General features: G+C 37.6%; 1 protein-coding gene across 1 annotated transcript; it reads right to left on the bottom strand.

Moving 5' to 3' along the window:
• Nucleotides 1-82: 82 nt before the first annotated feature.
• Nucleotides 83-20006, bottom strand: uxs1 (UDP-glucuronate decarboxylase 1; the record flags this gene model as incomplete). Its single annotated transcript, XM_079230773.1, has 15 exons — nucleotides 83-234; nucleotides 869-972; nucleotides 1531-1588; nucleotides 1709-1769; nucleotides 2896-2939; nucleotides 3416-3535; nucleotides 7144-7265; nucleotides 7960-8019; nucleotides 8851-8955; nucleotides 11779-11959; nucleotides 12816-12876; nucleotides 14144-14187; nucleotides 16989-17037; nucleotides 18106-18133; nucleotides 19916-20006. The coding sequence occupies 15 exons, from the start codon at nucleotides 20004-20006 to the stop codon at nucleotides 103-105; spliced, it is 1260 nt and encodes a 419-aa protein (XP_079086899.1). The 3' UTR covers nucleotides 83-102.
• Nucleotides 20007-20144: the final 138 nt, after the last annotated feature.

Raw genomic sequence — 20144 nt, 5'->3', positions numbered from 1 at the left:
TGCTCTACTCAAGTGTATTTCTGAGAGTTGCTCTGCAAGGGTCCTCTGAGAAGTCTTATCATCCTCCTGTGTTATGGAGAGTCAGTGGTGGAAAACCTGAGTTCAGTTGTGTCTGGGTCTTCCCTTCTTCATGCGGGCGGCTTTAGGTTTGGGGATGTACTGGTTGTTGGCCTGGTGCTCCAGTTCCCTGCTGAAGTACTGGATCGTTTTGTTCAAGCCCTCCTCCAGGGGTACCTGTCCACACAAGACACAACAACACACACAAAGTAAAGATACTGCCACTGAGTGAAAACCAAAACAAAGAAAAATACTGAACAATGTGTCATGTGCCATTTAGTAAGCCAATAATATTCTTTGCAAATTATGAAGTATTTGTCTTAAGACCTCATGCATCCCATAATTTGGCCAACAACTGTAAATACATGCTTAACATGTCAAAGATGTTTCTGTTATGGGTCAATGTTACAAAAAAAAAAAAAATGTTGGCCAATATAATGTTGGGACTTAAAAACTATCTGCAATGCCTTATTTGGAATTTATAACTTAGCTTTTTTAACTTTGAATACTAGGTCAAATACTGATATCAAGAGATCATGGTTTAATAACGATTTTGATATTAATCTTGTAAATCCACCTCTGTATAAAAATATCAGTGTCTGCTCTATTACACATTCCAGTCAACACAGCAGTCAGAATGAGAGAATTCACATTCTGCAGATGAGACACTGATCAGCTATTGAACTGGTTGGTCAGCTCTGCAGCAGTTGCAGCAGTCGCACCACGCGGGGCTACACGCTGTGCTTCACCGTCTACAGTTGGTTTACAGGACATTGCGTGTGCATGCGAGTCTGCCGTGTGCCACACGTACCACCGGCTCCCAGCCGAGCAGCATCTTGGCTTTTCGAATATCAGGTCTTCTCCTCTGTGGGTCGTCCTGGGCCTCTGGGAGGAACTGGATCTGACTTCGGCTCACTGTGTGTGTGAGCATGCAAGTAGTAGTACAGAGAGGAGGACATGTTGATGTTATTCTTCTTCTTACTCCTACATGTCATACTTCTGATGATTATACAACATAAAACAACAATATTGCTTATGAATGAGATGAGTCAAGGCACATTGGCAGTTACATGACCAACACCTGAAACCACAACACACAAAAGCATCAGAGGTGGTCCTGGAGCTACGACTTCTCTAAAATGGGACGACTGGCTATGGAGAATCTACCTTACATCAGCACAGTCAGCGGGCTGCTTGCTTATTCTCCTCCATGTTTCTGATTATAATAGAGATTATTCATAGTGAAAAACAACATACGGCTAGATTATATTTAGTCATCCAGGGAAGCCATTTCCAATGCAAACATTGGACACAGACGTTGCTGTTGAGTTGTTATTTTCTGTATCTTTTCGGAGCTTTGAGCACCACATGCCGATGGCCATAAAGCGACTGGCCGCTGACTGAGACGCCGTGGGATAAGAGTCTCCAGTGACGCACAGAATGACGGCTATCTTGATCGAGTGGACGCCTTACCAACGAGACTTTTGATGAGACGAGCAAACTCCAATATGGTGTGTTCCTCTGGGTTCCCCTGCAAACAGACCACATAACACTCGTCACATCAGCGTGTACATGAGACAGAAAAGGACCCATGAGTCATTTTCTGTATCAATTTCAATTTGTGAAGCACAACAGGGTATGATGAACTCACCAGGTTGACTGGACTGCTGATGTTACTGTTCATCAGCAGCACCAGGCCGTTCACCAGATCACTGGAGATCAAATCAGTCACAGAAGCAGAGTTATTCAAATGGATCCTCTTCTTTTAAATGTCACTGTGTAGCTTTGCTGTGTATGACGGCTACTGCATGACCATGAACTCAGTGTACATGTAATGTAATACATTTCCCATCATTCTTCAGCTGACGCGGGCCAACAAGTATTGCTTTTCTATTAAGCACATCATCATAGTGGAACAAATCGCTCCAAGGCCAGCAGAGACGTGGCAGCTTCAGCAGGAGCTCTTTCCATGGTCTCTCACTTTCGTCAGCACATCATGCCCAACAAAAGTCTTCTTTCAGTATTGCAAACTAGAAAACATGCAGTTTGTATAGAAGATTGTTTTTTATTATTACTATTGTGTCATGCATATAGTATCCAGACAGCCTTACATGACAGAAAATGTATAATATAAATAAAAACTGTAATATTATTGAAAGAATGACTTGCAGAATTTCATATTATCCCTCAATTCATTCAACACATCGTGTTAGAAACAAAGTAATTTCAACTTTTCTCAGAGTTTAATGAAGGCCTTGGCATTTCACTGTTTACACGAAGCAAAAGTCGTACAGGCCGGCGAGTTTATGCATCAAAGAGATAGGAGCGCGTCTCTGATTTCTCTTCTTCAAACTGATCAAAATAATCTCTCTCACCTGCACACAAACACCCCGTTAACCTGCCTCATATTGCTTCTAAGCAGAAAGACACACACATATTGGTATTTAATAATAAGCTTCAAAGTCCAATTTAATTGACTCCTTCGCCTCGTTACACTGCGGCATTCACACAAGCATTTGATATACTTTCAAGACCAGAAGAAAATAATAATTATTTTTTTGGGTTGTCTGTCTCAAAAAAATAACAACCAACACTAAATATAGCGTATAATTGGCATTGAACTTTTAATTGTAATCATTTATGTATCATAAGTTGTGTGATTTATTATGAATTATATAATTATTATATATTATGAATATTTTCATCTTGCTTCCTAATTGGTGGGTAGAGATTATGAGATTCTCCATGAGAAATACGTTGGCACAAATTGAAGAAAAGTATGGTATGTATTGTATATGTATTCCAGGGAAATTAATAGGTTTAAGTAAGCAATCTTACCTTACATATTGAAAGGCTCTTGTTTGGGCGCCAGTACCATACACCTAGAACAACAACAGAAATGTATCATTATTTCTGCATAATGCACAAACTGAAGGATATAAATATGTGTTGCCATGCATAAAACAATACACTTCTACTCAGAAGACTTTATTTGGTGTATCATAATCAAGTCTACTTCATTATTTTTGTCATGGCCATGTTCAAATTATTAGAACTCGAGAGATCACTGCAATTAGTTTATTTTATGGGAAAATGTTTTATTTTCTAATATCCCTAATATTTTTACACTAAACAGATCCAGATTAGGAGCACTGAGGGTAACTTTTCAGTCAAAATCATGTTCAAATAAAGATGATTGCCAGGCTTTTTCTTTTGCCTTTGCAGTAAATCGATCATCAGACTGAGGCTTATTTCAATGTGTACATCCTCACACTGCTACTCCTGGAGAAAAAAAACAAGCCTAAGAAAGTTTTTTCCTAAGTCAGCTAATCAATGAGTGGACATCTTAAATGCATACAGTGAGAGGTTCTCCCTGGAGAGCCTGCAGGATGAAGTTGCTGACAACTCGTCCATCGTTCATGTGCATTCGGGAGCCAAAGGTGTTGAAGATTCTTGCCACCCTCACCTCTACTCCTTCCTGTGAGCAAAAGAAACAAGAATGCGGGTGACTCATTAGACATTTACTAACTTTGTTGTTCCTTGGCTCTAATATTTATTTATATTTCGATTGATTGGTATATTTACTGCATTTTTTAAACTTTATATACAGTGTTAATACGAAGCTTGGCAGGTACGCACAGACTTTGGCAGGTACGCACAGAAATTGCAGCCAGTAGTGTGCAAATGTGAATCTGGACGACATCAATACATTAGCTATTGAAAGTCCAGATATACAAGCTGAATAAACAGCCTAACGACACATATCTTGAACAGTGAAGCAGCAAAGTGTAACAAGTCTGTAAAATGTTTTCACGATTTAGTGAACACAGTAATAGAGTGAGCCCTTTACCTTGAACCAGATGTTTCATTGTTACCCATTAATGGATAAAACCATTTCCTAACATGTTGAAATGTGTATCTGGCTTGATAACTCAAGTCTGTACACCAGGCAAGTATGACAGTATGCTTTCCTTGCACACTCATGTCAACTACATTATGGATACTCACAATGATCCCATAGAAAAAGAAAACTCTACCTTTGAAAAAATAATCTATGGCCTTCATAAATCATCCTCATGCATCAATACATGCTACTTCAGATGAGGTGAATCCATTTTAGGTTATATAACGTGAATAAAAACATGAACATTATGAATTATACATGAAATCCGATGGCCACAACCTATACATTTATTCATTCTAGTGAAGAACAAGGACACAGAAAGACAACATGAAGAGGCGGTTTTAGACGCCATTCTACACATACCTGGAAGGGTTGTTTCAGTCTTAAAACACATCAGTATTGAACTCATTTTGAAGATTAACACCAATACTGATTAAAAAATAATATGTTTCTGTTTCTGCACTGTGTTGATTGTTGTTGTTTGTCTAATGTATGCACCACCCGCCAAGACAAATTCATCGTATGTGTAACATACCTGGCAAATAAATGGTTCAGATTATAATAATAATAATAATAATAATAACTTCAAGGAATCAGCTTAAAGGAGTATGTCAATGATAACAGTTTTAATTAATTCATGTTTTTCAGAAACAACGATCTCATTGCTTGTCACTACACAGGAATGCGTGATTTAATTTACCATTTAAATCCTGCACATCTGTGTTATTGCAGATGTTATTGCAGATGTGTGTAGGAAAGGCAATTACTTAATGAGGAGCTGTCAGCACACCGTTGGGAAAGATTCAGAGTTCTGACAAAATTATGCAGATTTGGCATTGAAGTCAAATTTGATAAAATGCAATCAAACGCCATCCCTAACGGTTGCACAGACAGACATAACAACCGTTTGGCACACGTTTCTACCTGTCCCTCATAATTACTAGTAACACTGCTCCCCTAATGAGAACACATGTCCAGTCTGTTCACTTCCCCCAATTAGATTTTCAATGTTAGGAATGCACGAAACAACATAACGGGTCGAAGTCGAGGTAAAACTCATCATTACGTGAAATAACCTTGTTTTCAGAAAGCAACAATGAATCGACTGGTTCTCAACTTCTAAAAGATAATAAAAAAAATGTACTAAATCTTTCATTCATCCCGTTAACATCTGTGTAGCATTAATTAAAACTGCGGCACTTTCAGTGGACTTTTGTATGCTTCCTGCGCAAACATCAAGTTGCTGCTACTGGTCCGGGTGATTTCTTAATTAAGGAGCCTTTCTAATGAGGATGTCACCCGTCAATGGGATTCTTAATGCGTTTTGTTATCAATTATTTTGCTAATATTGATCAAACACTGAAGACTCTCCGCTCTTAGCAGGATACAACCTCTCAGCTCTCACACAGACAGACAGACACGCACATAGAGCAAGTGGGGCTGGAATTACAACAAATTTATTAGAATCTAAAATGAATAGTAAAGCAGCCGGCTTATTCGGCCGGCAAGTGGCCTTCTGTAAATATTAACTGAGTCACAGCTTTAACATGTAAACCTCCATCTGGAATAAAAGGCTTACAGTATTTCTTCAATGCCTGCAACGTGTAACCTACACAGAAATTCACCAAACTAGATCAACACACGCACGCACTTTAATGCATAATTGTGGGGGGAAATCTGCACCTAATAATATTCATGTATTATAATAAAAGTGCTGAATTCCAAAAAGATGCTCAACCCTATATAATCTTATAAAATTGATAAGGCTCCTTAAATCATATGAAACTGTTCTATAAATATTGTTAATAATAATAATAATAATTGCCTTCTACATGATACAATTTAGCTTAAATGCATCATATCAACGAGCTACAAAGTAAACCGATGAACAGTTTACCATCTTTGAGGTTTGCCTTCCGTCTGAGGAGCAGAAAACATGCTTTTCTCTCTACATAACCTACACTCAACAGTTTTTAAATGTTACTCAATTTATATTACATGACTGGACAATAGATGTGTTGAGTGATATTCTTGTCTGGATATTGAAAGCCGCCCATTTCCAAGAATTCTCCCGGAATGTGTGAAAGAAATAATGAGCCGTTCGAGGAGGAGCAGGAGGCGAGGCAGATAAATAAATACCACCTGCCTGGGGGAAAGGCAAGAGAAGTCAATCATATCTGATTATCAAAGGCTGGCGTCAATCAAGTCATAACAGGGAAAAAATATTAAAAATAGTCTCAACATCTCCTGGATATTTAAGGAAATATATAAGAAAACAGACATGCGTCATTGACACAAGATGCATTGCTATTTCTTTACCGATACTTCACTATGTTCTCAAAAAGTATTATTATTATTATTTGAAGAACATTTCCAAAGTAAGGCTATTTCTCTCTGAGCATCACAGAGAGACTTATTATGCACACTAACACTGTTACCTCAGTGAACATTGTAAAAAAAGAGTTTATGGTCTCAATCTCTAGTTTTAAGTCTTCTTCAATACAGCATGATCTTCATTTAAAAAAATAGATGATAAAGCTAGAATGCTACCTTGTGATTGACAGGTCGCTGCCCCGGCCTTGTCCAGTTTTTGAGTTGCTTGCGTTTGTGTTTGAACCCTTTCACAGTGTTTTTCTTTAGCACATGAAAGTGAAACTTTTATTCAGTGTTCTGTTATACTTAGCGTGAATTTCTGGATGCAAAAAAACAAGATGGCAATGGCCAAAATGCTGAACGCAAGGATTCAAAACAGCAGTCGACAAACCAATGGGTAATGTCACACTTACTATGTTCTTATATACAGTTTATTTTTGTAAAATTCAAATGTTTGGCAATCACTTGTAAAGCACTTTGAAGTGCATTTGATTTGTTTGAAAGTTGCATTAAGTTTGATTGATTGACTGATTTTGATCTGAGCAAGCCGTAACATTTTATTTTTAATCAAGAAATCCTAGAAATCAACCATAATGGAATATTTCTATTACTTTACAGATTTATTTTGATTGTACTTCAGTTATTTTGGAGTTTTGGCTCATGTTACATGTGTGGAATCGGAGCGTTGCTCCAAAGCATTTTACTGATTCAATTTACACAGGGACTAACGTGACCATTAATCAAATAAAGATAAACTGCCTCTCTAGAAGCTGGTATTACTTCAGATGCATGCTGTACAGTCAGGATACCTGTTTCATGTAGGCATAACACATGGTCTCTGCTACACGTTTCCCCTCATCGTAGCACGCACGAGGACCAATGGGATTCACGTGGCCCCAGTACTCCTCATTCTGTGGGTGCACTTCTGGATCTGGAACACAAACGTTTTAGACACATGCAAAAGGCAAAGGGATCTGGAATTGCATGCTTTCCATTTTACGGATTTACACACGCATATGAACATATTCACTGTTCAGAAACTTCTGCTGCGTTTTAGCACTTTAGTACTGATTTAAGTAGAGAATAGATGACTCCCATGCTGTATTATGATTGTACTACTATTTCAGGATGAATGACTCATTCTTTGATTGCTTGGTAGAAATATTTCCGATGAGCTCGAGTATAGATAGTAATTTATGGTCATAAATGCTGCCTTAAACAAAGCCAGCCATAACTGTTGTGCTGCTTAATTGAGACCCTTGAACAAAGCATCACTTGATACTGCTGCTGGTTTGTGAGTGACTTCAATAAAAGACCCGGAAAAGTGTTGACAAAGAGAGCCGGGTGTGGCAGACATCTGGCTTCCTAAACATTATTAAGACCTTAAGGTTTGTTGGATGTGCTTGTCAGAATTTTAAGCACATGTCAGTGTTTTCAAAACCCAAAGCAGAAATTAAGAAGATCCATGAGATGTTTTTAATCTAACTAATACGTCTTGGGATGTGGTTTTTGCAGCAACTCCACATCCATCAAGTATCTTTCCCAAGACGCCCATTAAGTTAACCATTTACACAAAAAGTAATTGCAGAACCAGAATATCTAAGAGTGGGAGGCATCTTCCTTACCTCCATAAACCTCAGAAGTAGAAGCCAGGAGTAGTCTGGCGCCGACGCGTTTGGCCAAACCTGTGAGACAAAGAAAATAGTTAGCTCAAAGATAGCAATCTTCCAACCTCCTATTATATAATATTATCGTATATTAGTTTCTTCTCAAAATGGTAGGAGCTCTCCGAGAACATTGATGTGTGCGATGTTTTGAATGTTTAGGAAGTTTTAAAGCATCAGCATGAGCAGAAATGTTAATAAAACACACATGAGCTTTCCGAAGTTATAATAGCTTATGTGTGCGTTGTATATACTGTAGTATAAGCCACTATAAGTCCTTAGGTATACAAATTCATTCAAATCAATCAACGCATCATTTGCATACTTTTTATATTTATTTTACATAAATAAACCACCATAAATTGCTGCATAGAAATTCATCAGAATGAAGAAGACTGATGCTCAAAATGCCCCACAGAGCCTCCCACTCAATATGTGTTTCATCTAAACTCATAGACGTTCAAAGTGGCTTTCTGATTGGCAATCTTCTGTAAGCAGTTTGATATGAAATGATAAAAGTTGAAAGTGTAATGAGGGAGAATAATGGTGACTTTTGTTTTACTCTTTTGCTCGGGGGAAGAAAAACAATTCATGAAAACACTTTTTCAAAGGATGGATCTCCAACAACGAGATAATTTACAATATTTTGTTGGTTATTCAAATTATTATACTTTTGTTGCATTATACATTACAAATGTATTACAGTGCTCCTGTGTGAGCACATTTAATGAAAAATAAATATCTCTGTTATGTGATGACAAACTATTCAGATGTAGAAGTCTAACATGAAGGTTTGATTTTGAGAACCATCTATGAAGTCATATATTGGTGGGGTGCACTTAATATACTCACCAAGCATGTTAAGAGTGCCAATGGTGTTAGTCTTGAGTGTTTTGATGGGATTGTACATGTAGTTGGGCGGCGAGGCTGGAGACGCCAGGTGATAGATCTGGTCCACTGTAAAGAGCAGGAGAAATGTAAATCAACTCACATGGTGACGGACAACTCTTTCAGCTACATTTGATAATAATAATAATGCATTTAATTTATATAGCGCTTTTCATGGTACTCAGACACTTTAAACAACTTTTTTTTTAAACTATACAATAAAGCAAATAAAATAAATAGGAACATAGAGCACATAGTCACACATTAAAAGCAGTTTGATGAAAGTGCAACGGAATTATTTTGAATTCTAAATACTGTAGCTTGTTACCTTGACCTTAAAGCTTTCACTAATAGCCAGCCTTACTACTGAAAAGAAAGCTGCATTAATAAGCTGATGAAGAGGAGTAACAAGTCAGACAAAAATGTGTGTTTCTGTTGCGTCTAATATCAACAATTAAGGGAAGCCAATTACGTCTGTACCATGATGACCAGAGCATTGACATTACAACCTTTTCTCCTGGCAGACATGTGACTAACGAAGAAAATATGTTCATGGTGACACACTATTTCAAACTACTTCAGAGTTATCACATTAGCTCACATAAGGCTAATCATATATTTGAAAGAATGTTACGTGCAAATGACTTAGGCCTTAAAAATAGGGACTAGACATATGAACTATGTCCTTTCATTGTCCAACAAAAACAGTTTTTTTCTCCCACAGACATCTGACACATTCTCTCGCACTCCTTATTATATTTCCCATTTCCTAAAGCACTTCATTCCTTTCTTCTCAACATGAATGCAATCACTGTAAAGCGCAGGAGATGGCTTGACCTCCTGATTCATAACTCAAAACATTTTTACTTTCACATTTTGTTCCATTCTCTTTTTGATCATTTTTCTCTTGTAATTGCAATACTTAATTGACTACGTAAAAAAGTAGCCACTGACGTTAGCAGGAAGTTTCCTGGTGTCTTTTGTTAGTTTGCATTTTCCAGTTTTTACTTTTAAATGTAATTTATTTACCAAATTCATGGATAGAACTGAGAACAGTAATGGGCCAATGCATTTAAATGGAGTTTGCAAGACTCCAACAGTTTTTCTACAAAGCATCAAACTGAAAATCCTACAAAAATGCCACCGCCCCCTGTTTTAACATCCACACAATAACATCACAGTGTAACACTCAGCGCTGGAAGAATTTAAAAATGGAGAAACAGTATTTTACTACGACATAAAACAGGGATAAGACCTATATTATGCTTTTGTGTTCAAAAAGCGTTGTGTTCGCAAAGGACCTGAATCTAAGTGTTGGCTCTTTTGAGTGCAACGTGGGTATTAATAGGTCGGCACCGATTTTATTATTTGGGATATGTCGGAGGGTTAATTCAAGAGGTTAGGTGTTGTAGAAATGCAGGAAATTTGATTTAAACTATACAAAAATATAATAGTGGTCCTATGGACAGATATTCTAATCTCCGCTGTAAAACTTTAGAAACCCTTTAATGTCATCTGTGGTCTCTTGGAGGAGATGCATGATGCAGTGTGATGATAAATTACACCAAAATATATAAAGAGTACAGTTAAAAAAAAACACCAGTAACATCAGAGCTCATCAATACTCCTGTCTTTTATAATTTAGCACTAGGGCCTGTTTAATAACGTTATTTTTGCTGAAACCATCCCTACCATTAGGTAACTATAAAATGCAAAAGACTCTCGCTAGAGACAGTGTTTGGTTTGTCTGTTCTCAGCTGCTGCAGAAACAAGGTGCAAGATGGCGGTCTCTGTGGAAGATGACCCACTCCCGAGATGTTAACAGCTTTTTCTAATGACGAAAACACAACATTTCATTTAAGGTAATTATACACTGGTGAAAACATAGTTATCCATATTATTACATTTTTGTCAATTAATCTCCCTAAATATTACACACTGTTGATTTCACTTTTAGAAAGCTGCAGAGTGCACAGCATGTCATCTGTCGAGGAACAACCAATTACAGCTGGCAGATATATTTTCTTTTTTCTGTAAATGTCAGTCCACTGTCAATATATGGAAAGTAATGCATCATTTTAGTGAGCTATTGACAGCAGCTTAGTTTGTTAAATGTTGTTTTGGGCAAGTTTGTATGAAGTGTCTTCTACAATGACTTCCCACCAATTGCCTGAGTAAATAGCCGCTCGTTTAGAAGCACTTCAAGTCGCGAGTGTCGGCACAGAGCTGTGGCAGACATCGGTACAGATTAAAATGAGAGCGTATCTGTTATGCAAAACATGCTCGTGAGAAACTGATAAACTTGCAGTCAATTGAGGGTTGTATTCATTAAATCAAACATTACAGCAGTGGGCTTTTCAGACACATATGGGAGATATATGCGCTCTACTGAGTGCATCTTTCTAGTTTAAATGGTTTTCTAACTGAAAGCCAAAGTCCCAATCCACTTCTATTCCACTAGATTCCATTGCTCAATGTAATTTCTGAGAGCTTTTTAATCATTCTTTTTGTCAGGCTGAAACAGGGTTGTCAGTCCAAATTATGAGATAAATTGATATCTACTTCTGTACAGTAGTCAAACTTAGCATATTAACAATTACCAACAGTTCTTGGCATAAAGTACAAGTCAACTAATTTGACAGCTAGTGTAAACTTTGAGAATCCAGTTTCTTTGTTACTGTACTAACTTGTTTGTACAATACCTTTGCCCTTACAGCCAAAGTGATGGCAGAAGATGTTGTCATTATAGTAGAAATATTATGACTAAAATGAATTGTGAGACCTCCCTGGTCCGTCAAAGTTTGAGCATACTTAGTTCTCTCTAGATAAGATGGTCATAGCATGGATCCCCAATAGTAGATCATCAGCTCCCACATTTACTCTCTCGCTCACCCTCAATATAGAGAGGCTCCACCACATCATGATTGATGAGCTCAAAGTTTTCGTGGCCGATCCAGTGCTCCACATTCCTTTTCCTTCCTGTGAAGAAGTTGTCCACCACAGTCACCTCATGGCCATCCATCATCAGCTTGTCAGTCAGGTGGGAACCCACAAAACCAGCCCCACCAGTGATCTTGTGGAAAAAAACACATGTATGATAACATCACCAAAGGATATTTAATCCTTCTGAAACACTGACTTTCAGCATGTACCAAACAAAATGGGGAAAGTGGGGTCAGGGTATGTGACAATTACAATTAAATGATCTCCGCCAGATCGTGTGCTTGCCTGCATGAGTCTCTCTGTCCGCAGCTAGTCCTGCATCGTACTGAATCCATCAAACTAATATTTTTTTGCGCACATTAATGACTGTATGCCCAAGGCCATCTTGTGGTTGTGGTGATTTAACATTTTTGAGAAAAAAAAAAAAGATTTTCGCCGTGTTTCCATTCAATTGTCAAGCAACTTTTAAGCAAACTTTTAAAATATCTCAAAAAGAGAAATGCAAATTAGGAATGTTTGCATCAAATGGTTTGAAGAAAATAAACTTGGCTACAGTGTAGTTTGGTCAAATGTTTGATGCCTAGTTTGATGCCTAGTAGAAGATGTAGCGGTTGCGAACCGGAAACAAAACAAGTCAGCCTGGCCATCTAAACCATCTACAAGAGAAAAATTAATTCAGGAATATGTATCAATTGGACAAGTTTTAATTGTTCTTTCATGTCAGTTAGTGTTGGCCATGCACCATGTTGTCCGGAGACAAAGACATGCATACACACGACATGGGAATATCTGAGAACATGCGTTCTAATCATAAAATGTGTGCCACTTGTACTTGCTCCTCTAATCAAATGATTACGTTTAGGTATAGTTTTAGAGATTAATCATGATTAGAGCTGAGGTTGGAGTTTCAGTCTATATAGCCTGTGACAACGTGCTGCTAATGTCCTCAATACAATAGTTATTGTGAAATTGTGTTTGTTGCATACCAAAATTCTTTTCCGATCCTTTTCTGACAGGAATTTCACAGGTGGGTATTTTTGAGAAAAACTAGAGAGAAGACAAAGAAGAAGAAAAATCCATGTGAAGGAAGCATAACAACATCCATTAGTGAAACGTAAATCCAGTTATTGAAGGTTACATTAACAGACTTTCACTGCATCTGAAAGTGCTGCTCTCATAACATGCATCATAAGTTAATTGCTTTTCCTGAGAACCAATTCCTTTCTCTTTCGGAGGCATTGAAGCCATATGGCGTCTTATTGTATCAGTTTAACATTTCTAATCATTTTTAAATGTATTTTATTCAGCATTTGATATCATATTTTCTTTTATTTTAACAGTGAAAACAATTATTCAATGATTTGGTTTGGTGATTCAGAAATGTTGCCACATTCCAAAATCTCAACGATTACTTTTGTGAGTAAAACATTTTTACACCTGTTAGACACACTGGCCAAACCAAATTGTAATAAAACAAACGTGTCATTTTGAGTAACCAAAATAGCATTCACATATATATGCCTCATCAAGGTTGGTATTAAAGGCTCTTGTAATCCTGTGGCATATTGCAGGTTGATAGAAAGCACCACACAGTAGAGACATGGTGCAAAAGATGCAATCTAAACAAGGGGTTTTACCTTTTTTTCCTCATTAGCATTCAAGGCATTAAAGGAGACACAAACAATCAACCTCTAAAAGTTGTAATGTAGTAGTTGCAATGGAATAGCAGATATTGACTTCATACATGCATAGCCTGCTATGCTGAAGTCACGTGACTTCTAGTCTCACAATATTAAATACCTGGTAAGTAGGGAACAGCTTGCTGCTCTTCCATGGACTTCAAACTGGTCTAACACAGAACTGATGTATGTTTAAAGGCTTATTTATTGTCATTTAGATGGTATGTGTGTCAAGTTTAACTTTGAATGAACATTATATTGTTTTGGGGGGAAAAGATCTAAAGAAATAATCAAAACATGCATTTAATATTGGGTCTTGAGGAGGAAAAGGTCTTAAGAGGAAAAAACCTGGTGCAAACCCCGTCTAATCATCTAATGCGGCCCGCATTACATGATTGGTTAAATACTGGGATGGGTTTTGCAGCTGGAATCTTTTAAAAACCTAACATACTCTTGCTAGGTTTTCAAGCTTACGGACCAAATCTTTAATTATAATAAATAGCTCATTAACCTTTCACTAAGCTTTGTGTTGGTATTGCAATATAGAAAATATGCTCATATTGAAGGTAAAAACTAAATTGCTAAATTTCTGTGTCCCCAAGTATGCGGACAAGATTTGCAAAAGAGATACACACCTTTGTTCCAGATCCCGAATCTTCTCTCTGAGAGGAGCCACAGCCTAAAGGGAGTTGAGAAAGGAGAGACGCACGAGTGAGTCAATGCTTAGTTCAGATTAAAGTGATCCGACAGTTTGTCTTACGAGGCCCGGGGATGTTGATACGTCCCGGATACACACAGGTGGTATTTTGGGAGCAGTGGCCCAAATTTGTGTTTGACAAATTGTTCAGTTAAACATAAGTTTGATGTTGTATAGTTATAATTATGGTTATTTTCATGTGTGTAGAACATGTATCTGAAAGTGAAAACAAATTAAATGTCTAAGCCTGTGTCTTATTAAAAAAAATGTAATTAAAATAATGGGTAATAATAGATTATGACCAAGTTGTGAACAAGGCCAGGGAATTGACGAGTTGCAAGAAGCAGTACGCCTGTGAATGACCATTACCTTGGCGATGGGACGTCCATTTCTCACAAAATTGTCATGTAACAATGGCATATCGATTTTTGATGGCGAGTCTCACAAGTGACTGCAAATCGACCGCATGTTTGAATGAATAAGAAACAGGCAGAGGCAGGATGAAAAAGAGGCATATTAGAATGAGTTCTGCAGTGTAGGTTGGCTGCTTCACACTTTTTTTAAAGGACTTAATGCGTTCACACCTCGCTTTACTGCCGTGAGTTTATTCGCCGGTCTATCTGTGCTAGACGCGCCAGAGAGGAGCTTATCGTCATGAAAACATCCACCATAGCAGAAATAACCACTATTTCTGCTTTACATGTTATGGAAGTCCCACAAACGTCCTCGTGTCTGATTCATAATATTATCTGTGAATGAGGCACACATTTTCACGCCGCCCGGCAGAAATGCGCTTCACTCGCATCCATACGCGTCTGTGCATTGACTTTGCATGTAACCTACTCGCAACGCTTCTGGTGTGAACGCAGCAGAACTCCAGACTTTGAGACTCTTGTCGTCAGGAGTAAACATCCCCAGTTCTCCCCGTATGAATTCCTCCAGACTCAGGTCTATGTCAGTGATGCACCTCAGTGTGTCATTCTGTACTCTCAGGTTCAAACTGCACCATCTTTTCATTAATTTGAGAAGTTGAAAATTTTCCTCGATTTGGGTCGCAGCTTGTCATTCAGGGGAGATGGTGGGTCCCGCACCCAGACCAGTTGAGAACCACTGCCATAGAGTATTATACAAGCACAAGAAAACACAGTTTTAACTACTTTTGACTGTGTGAACGATCAGGGAAAAGCACAGCATTCATTTGCAGACTTGTTACCCTGGATACTAAATAAGTTACTGTACATAATATATGTGTTGCTTGTAGAGAATTATTATTATATTGCTTCCTGAACAGTTCACATATATATTTTTATTATTATTTTGAAATCCCTCTAAAATCACACATCTGCTATCATGCAATCCTCGGGTTGGCTTCTTTGCTTTCACACCTCAAACAGATCGGCCTTTTCAAGCATTACTGGTTCGGTTGTTTGGTCCTCACCAGGTTTCCATTTACAAATTTCATTCCAGCTCAAATGAACCAGGAAAACAAACCCAAGTTCATTTTAAGCAAAACTTCCACAACTAAGTTATTTTCCCTTAACCATGTGGGACTATGCCCTTTTTTCCCTTTGAAGCAAAATTCACATCAAGCTGAACTATGAACAAATAGAAAACAAAATCGAAATATGTTAAACTAGCAAAATGCAACAACATTTATATCAAGGAAGCCAAGTTAACATAATTTAAGAGTTTTAAATCTCACTCACACACTCAAAAGTGGCTGCATCTGTCCACAACAGTGCATGCAACACTGTGGCTGCTTACTCTCTCGTATGGGTGAACTGGTGACTCATTATACACTGCAGCTTGTGACAGGTTTATGCATCTATGATTGTTGCAACTGGGCGGCTTGTTAGGAACCTCAACCACAGCACTAATCTTGTCGATTAATGATTGGTTAGCGAGGGTATAGCTTTTGGTATTTAGGTTACATAAGTACAGCAGCGGAAGTCGGTGTCTGGATGCAGGCGGGAGATGTGACAAAATACCAAATTATCATTTTAATTGATAGAAATGCAGTGACGACAAAGCCGTTTCGCACACCAGACATAATGTAACATGGACCTGATGGTGCACATTCAACCCGCATTGGACCAGCTCACATGAGTCAGCTGTCACAATGTTAGTCACACTAAGCATTCATTCCCTACCACAGGTGGGTTGCAGGAGATTTCATCAAGGTCACTAAATGCGTTCGCAGAATTTCTTCCACTATCTTTTAATTAACATATTTATCTGCAGTTTGAGCCACATGCAGGAGCCTGATATTTGTATTGTTCTGATAATTAAAGCCTACTCACAACATTGAATCTGCTATGAAAGGCTGGAGTACAATCTGTTTGTTTAACTGATCAGGAGAAATAAACTCTGCCTTAATACATTTATTTACTCTCGTTTAAAAATGATTTAACACGTATTTATGTTTTCAACAACACATGCATAAATCAAATTTGTGATTCATCAAATACATATCTCTAAACGGCAGTAAAAATGATCAGGAACGTCATTCATGCACAAATTCGCTCTTCTCATTATTTATAGGTAAGGCCTATCGTGAATTGGATTGCGATGGTTTGTCATTATTAAAAAGTGGGTTGCCAATGAAAAGGTTTGGCAAACTGCACTAGAGAACCTATAGTGTGCAGTGTAGCTGATTCCCTTCACCTATAAACCAGAGAATTACTAGAATTATGATCACCTCACAAATTGTTTTTAGAACCAGCTTTGGTTGCACCAGTGCTTTGTGCAAAAAAAGTGAAGGTACAGCAACTTGTCAAACTCACTTCATCAATTCTCTGCTCAATCTTCATTTCTCCGTGTTCTTGTATTGATCTAGAATGAGAAAAAGACAAAAGGGGTATAAGATGATTGCAGCAATCAATACAAAGCCAGAAATAATAGCTCTCCACCTCCTCCAGCAACTTGTGATGCACCACACCCACCATCCAATAACTGTGGAATACAATCTTATATCACAGTATATATATATATATATATATATATATATATATATATATATACACACACACACACACAACTTTGTATCACAATAGATAGTCAATAGATAATTGATAGTCAATATTATTGCTGCTGTGTTTATTGCTTTCTGTGTGTGGATCAAACACACCATGAATTTGTGTTTTTGGCTAAAATTGCATAATAATCCGATACTGCCATAAAGCAGTGCTGCTTGTCGGTTTTCAATACAGATGGAGATATTAAAAAGGGGAAAGCTACTCTGGTACAAGAGCTTGAACAGTTAACAAATTAAATTGTCTCACATCATTACAATACACTGTATTCAGCACAAACAATGCATAAATGCATTACAAAGCAAAGAGAAAATAATAAAGCTGTGAGCTTTAGACAAACAATACGTATTTATTTAAATATAAAACCATAAGATGCATTTATATATCTGTTTTGACATGGCATGCCTTCTCACAATTTAGGGAAAGAAATTACATTTGTCCTGAAAATATTTTTTACTTTAAATGAATAACTAAAATCTGTGCAAACAGACTGGAGCAACAAATTGTATGACTACTTGTCGACCACAACGACAATATTTTATATTGTTGACAAGAGATTATCCATAAAAGTCAAATCCTGATTTTGCAGTGGGATTAATTCGTCATGAGGAAGTATAATCGATAAGCACCACACGCTCTCACCAGGAAGGGCCAATAAAGCGGGTCAAACTACACAATGTCAAGGAGTAGAATGGCTCATGCTGATAAAGGTCACACTCATCATGTACAGTAAATATCCTCATTCGACTAACTACACCTCCCACAAAATATGAGAGGTGAGTAATCCTAGAATGCTGCTGTTACCATGCAGTATGGAAAATATGTAATATTTAACTCAGTTAGGTAATAGAGAAATTAATTACTGTACCTCATGTTCGTATATGTTCCCCAGACAGCTGGAAGAGAAAGAGAAAACCCAGCATTATGACTGAAAAGTGCATGTAAAGTGCAGTGTCAAGTTCAGCGATATCAGTCTAGCATCAAACAAGCGAAAGAGCAAAACTAAGACGAAGAGAGACGAGCAAGGAAGGCTCCAGGAGTTCTTTTCTCTCAGCTCCTACAACTGTAATGTCTGACGAGTGGATTGTAAGTCATTGAGCTGTAAATAATAAAAACGTTCAAACTGATCCTGCATAAATAATCTATTTTCAAATGGTTTGAAACTGCAACCGGGTAATGTCCTGTCTCTCAAACCTGGGTATTTTCTACTTATTTCCTTTCACCTTCTAAGTTTATTCAATTCAAAGATATATGATCACTGGAGCATCCGTTTCGTCTTGTCTTGATCATGTCCACTATGTTATAACATATATTTTGTAGTGTATTTCTTCAGTTCAACCGAGGTAAAATTGGTTTATGACTTGATATAATTTCCAGTAGTGTAATCACCTGAAAGCACCATGTGCAGTGAGCTCACCTGAATATGGAGAAACATTCACCACAGTGAACTAGTATAAAGCCCAGTATAAAGGACACTGCTTGTGATTTGCAAATATGAAAGGCCAAGGTGAGCTCAGCTCTTTATCAAATACCTACCATTGCTGCCATATTCAGTCAATACAACTAGTTTTCATATATATATATATTCATCATGGTAAAATGTATTGTGAAAACTTCATCACCATATCGCCCGATTGGCAAAAAAGATGACACCATGGGTTTGGCAGACAACATGCTTACAGCTATTGGGAAATAGGTGCAATACTAAGCTTAGTACTTCTATTTGGAAAAACTACTCAGATACAACCACACCCAATACCACCCTGAAGTTAAAGGTGACTCACTGTCACAAAACACATTTTATTGCCTGTTTTATACTGCCATTGACTTTCTACTTACTCCTCGATCAATACTTCTAACAAGCCTGGGAGAGATCACTAGTGATAACACAGTGCAACAGTTCAATGCATCTCCATCTTTCAGCCGTTTCTCTGCGGCCAGAGACACAGTGGGGTAAACAGTGACAGTAATACATTATTTAATCAATAGCTAAATGTATGATGTTTATCAAAACATACAATGAACACATTGTGTTACCACATTGTGTTATTTTTATAAAATGGTGCGTGCGAAAATACTGTTGAGTGAACATTGAGCAGTGGGTTTTGAAAATATTGTGAAAACAATATTACCAAATAAGCTCAACTAAATGTCTCTGTGATCACTCGTGTTTCATTTAATTTGATCAATATTTGACTGGCATGAGTTGTATTTATGTGATATATTGAGGTGCTACTTGCTCTGATGTCTTCATAATTGACATGGTCATTTAAAACATAAATTTAATTTGTATATGGTGTTCATGGCTTTTTGTGTGTTTAGTTGTCTGACTGCATTCTTTGTGGGTTCCAATAGCTTATTTTAACATTAACATTAACATTTTAACTTAAGCTTTGTATGAGTATGTGTTTTACACGTGGACGGTTATACATTTGTTTTTTATTAAATGGGCTGGTTTTTAATTGTGATTGATTGGGCTGGAAACTGTCAATCTGGTCTGGCAACACTGGTCTCACAAGGTACATGGTCCGGTCTAGGCCACCATCACCATGCAGTGTCAATTAAACTAACAACGTTATAATCACATACGTTTGGTTGTCATGTTTGGCAATAAAGTCACTGTATGGTGGCAGTTCAACGGGAAAGATGCATTCGGTTACACACATTAGTGTACTTACAGGCAATGTAGGCGATCAAAGCGAGGGCAAAAAGAAGCTTCATCATTCTTCTGTTTAATCCTGATATCAGCCAGATGACCCGCTTCATCATCCGCTCAATGCAACAGGACACAGAACCCGACTCAAGTCCAGCTACACCATCTTGAGTCACTCTTGTTCATGTCCTTGTTGAAGAAGTCTTAGTTTATCAGGCAGGCTGTCAACATTGTCTTCTGATTCATGTGAAACT

This window comes from Taurulus bubalis (assembly GCF_910589615.1).
Source record: "Taurulus bubalis genome assembly, chromosome: 15".
NCBI lineage: Eukaryota > Metazoa > Chordata > Actinopteri > Perciformes > Cottidae > Taurulus > Taurulus bubalis.
The sequence above is the reverse complement of the archived record's forward strand: the minus strand, read 5'-3'. Positions and strand labels throughout refer to the sequence as shown.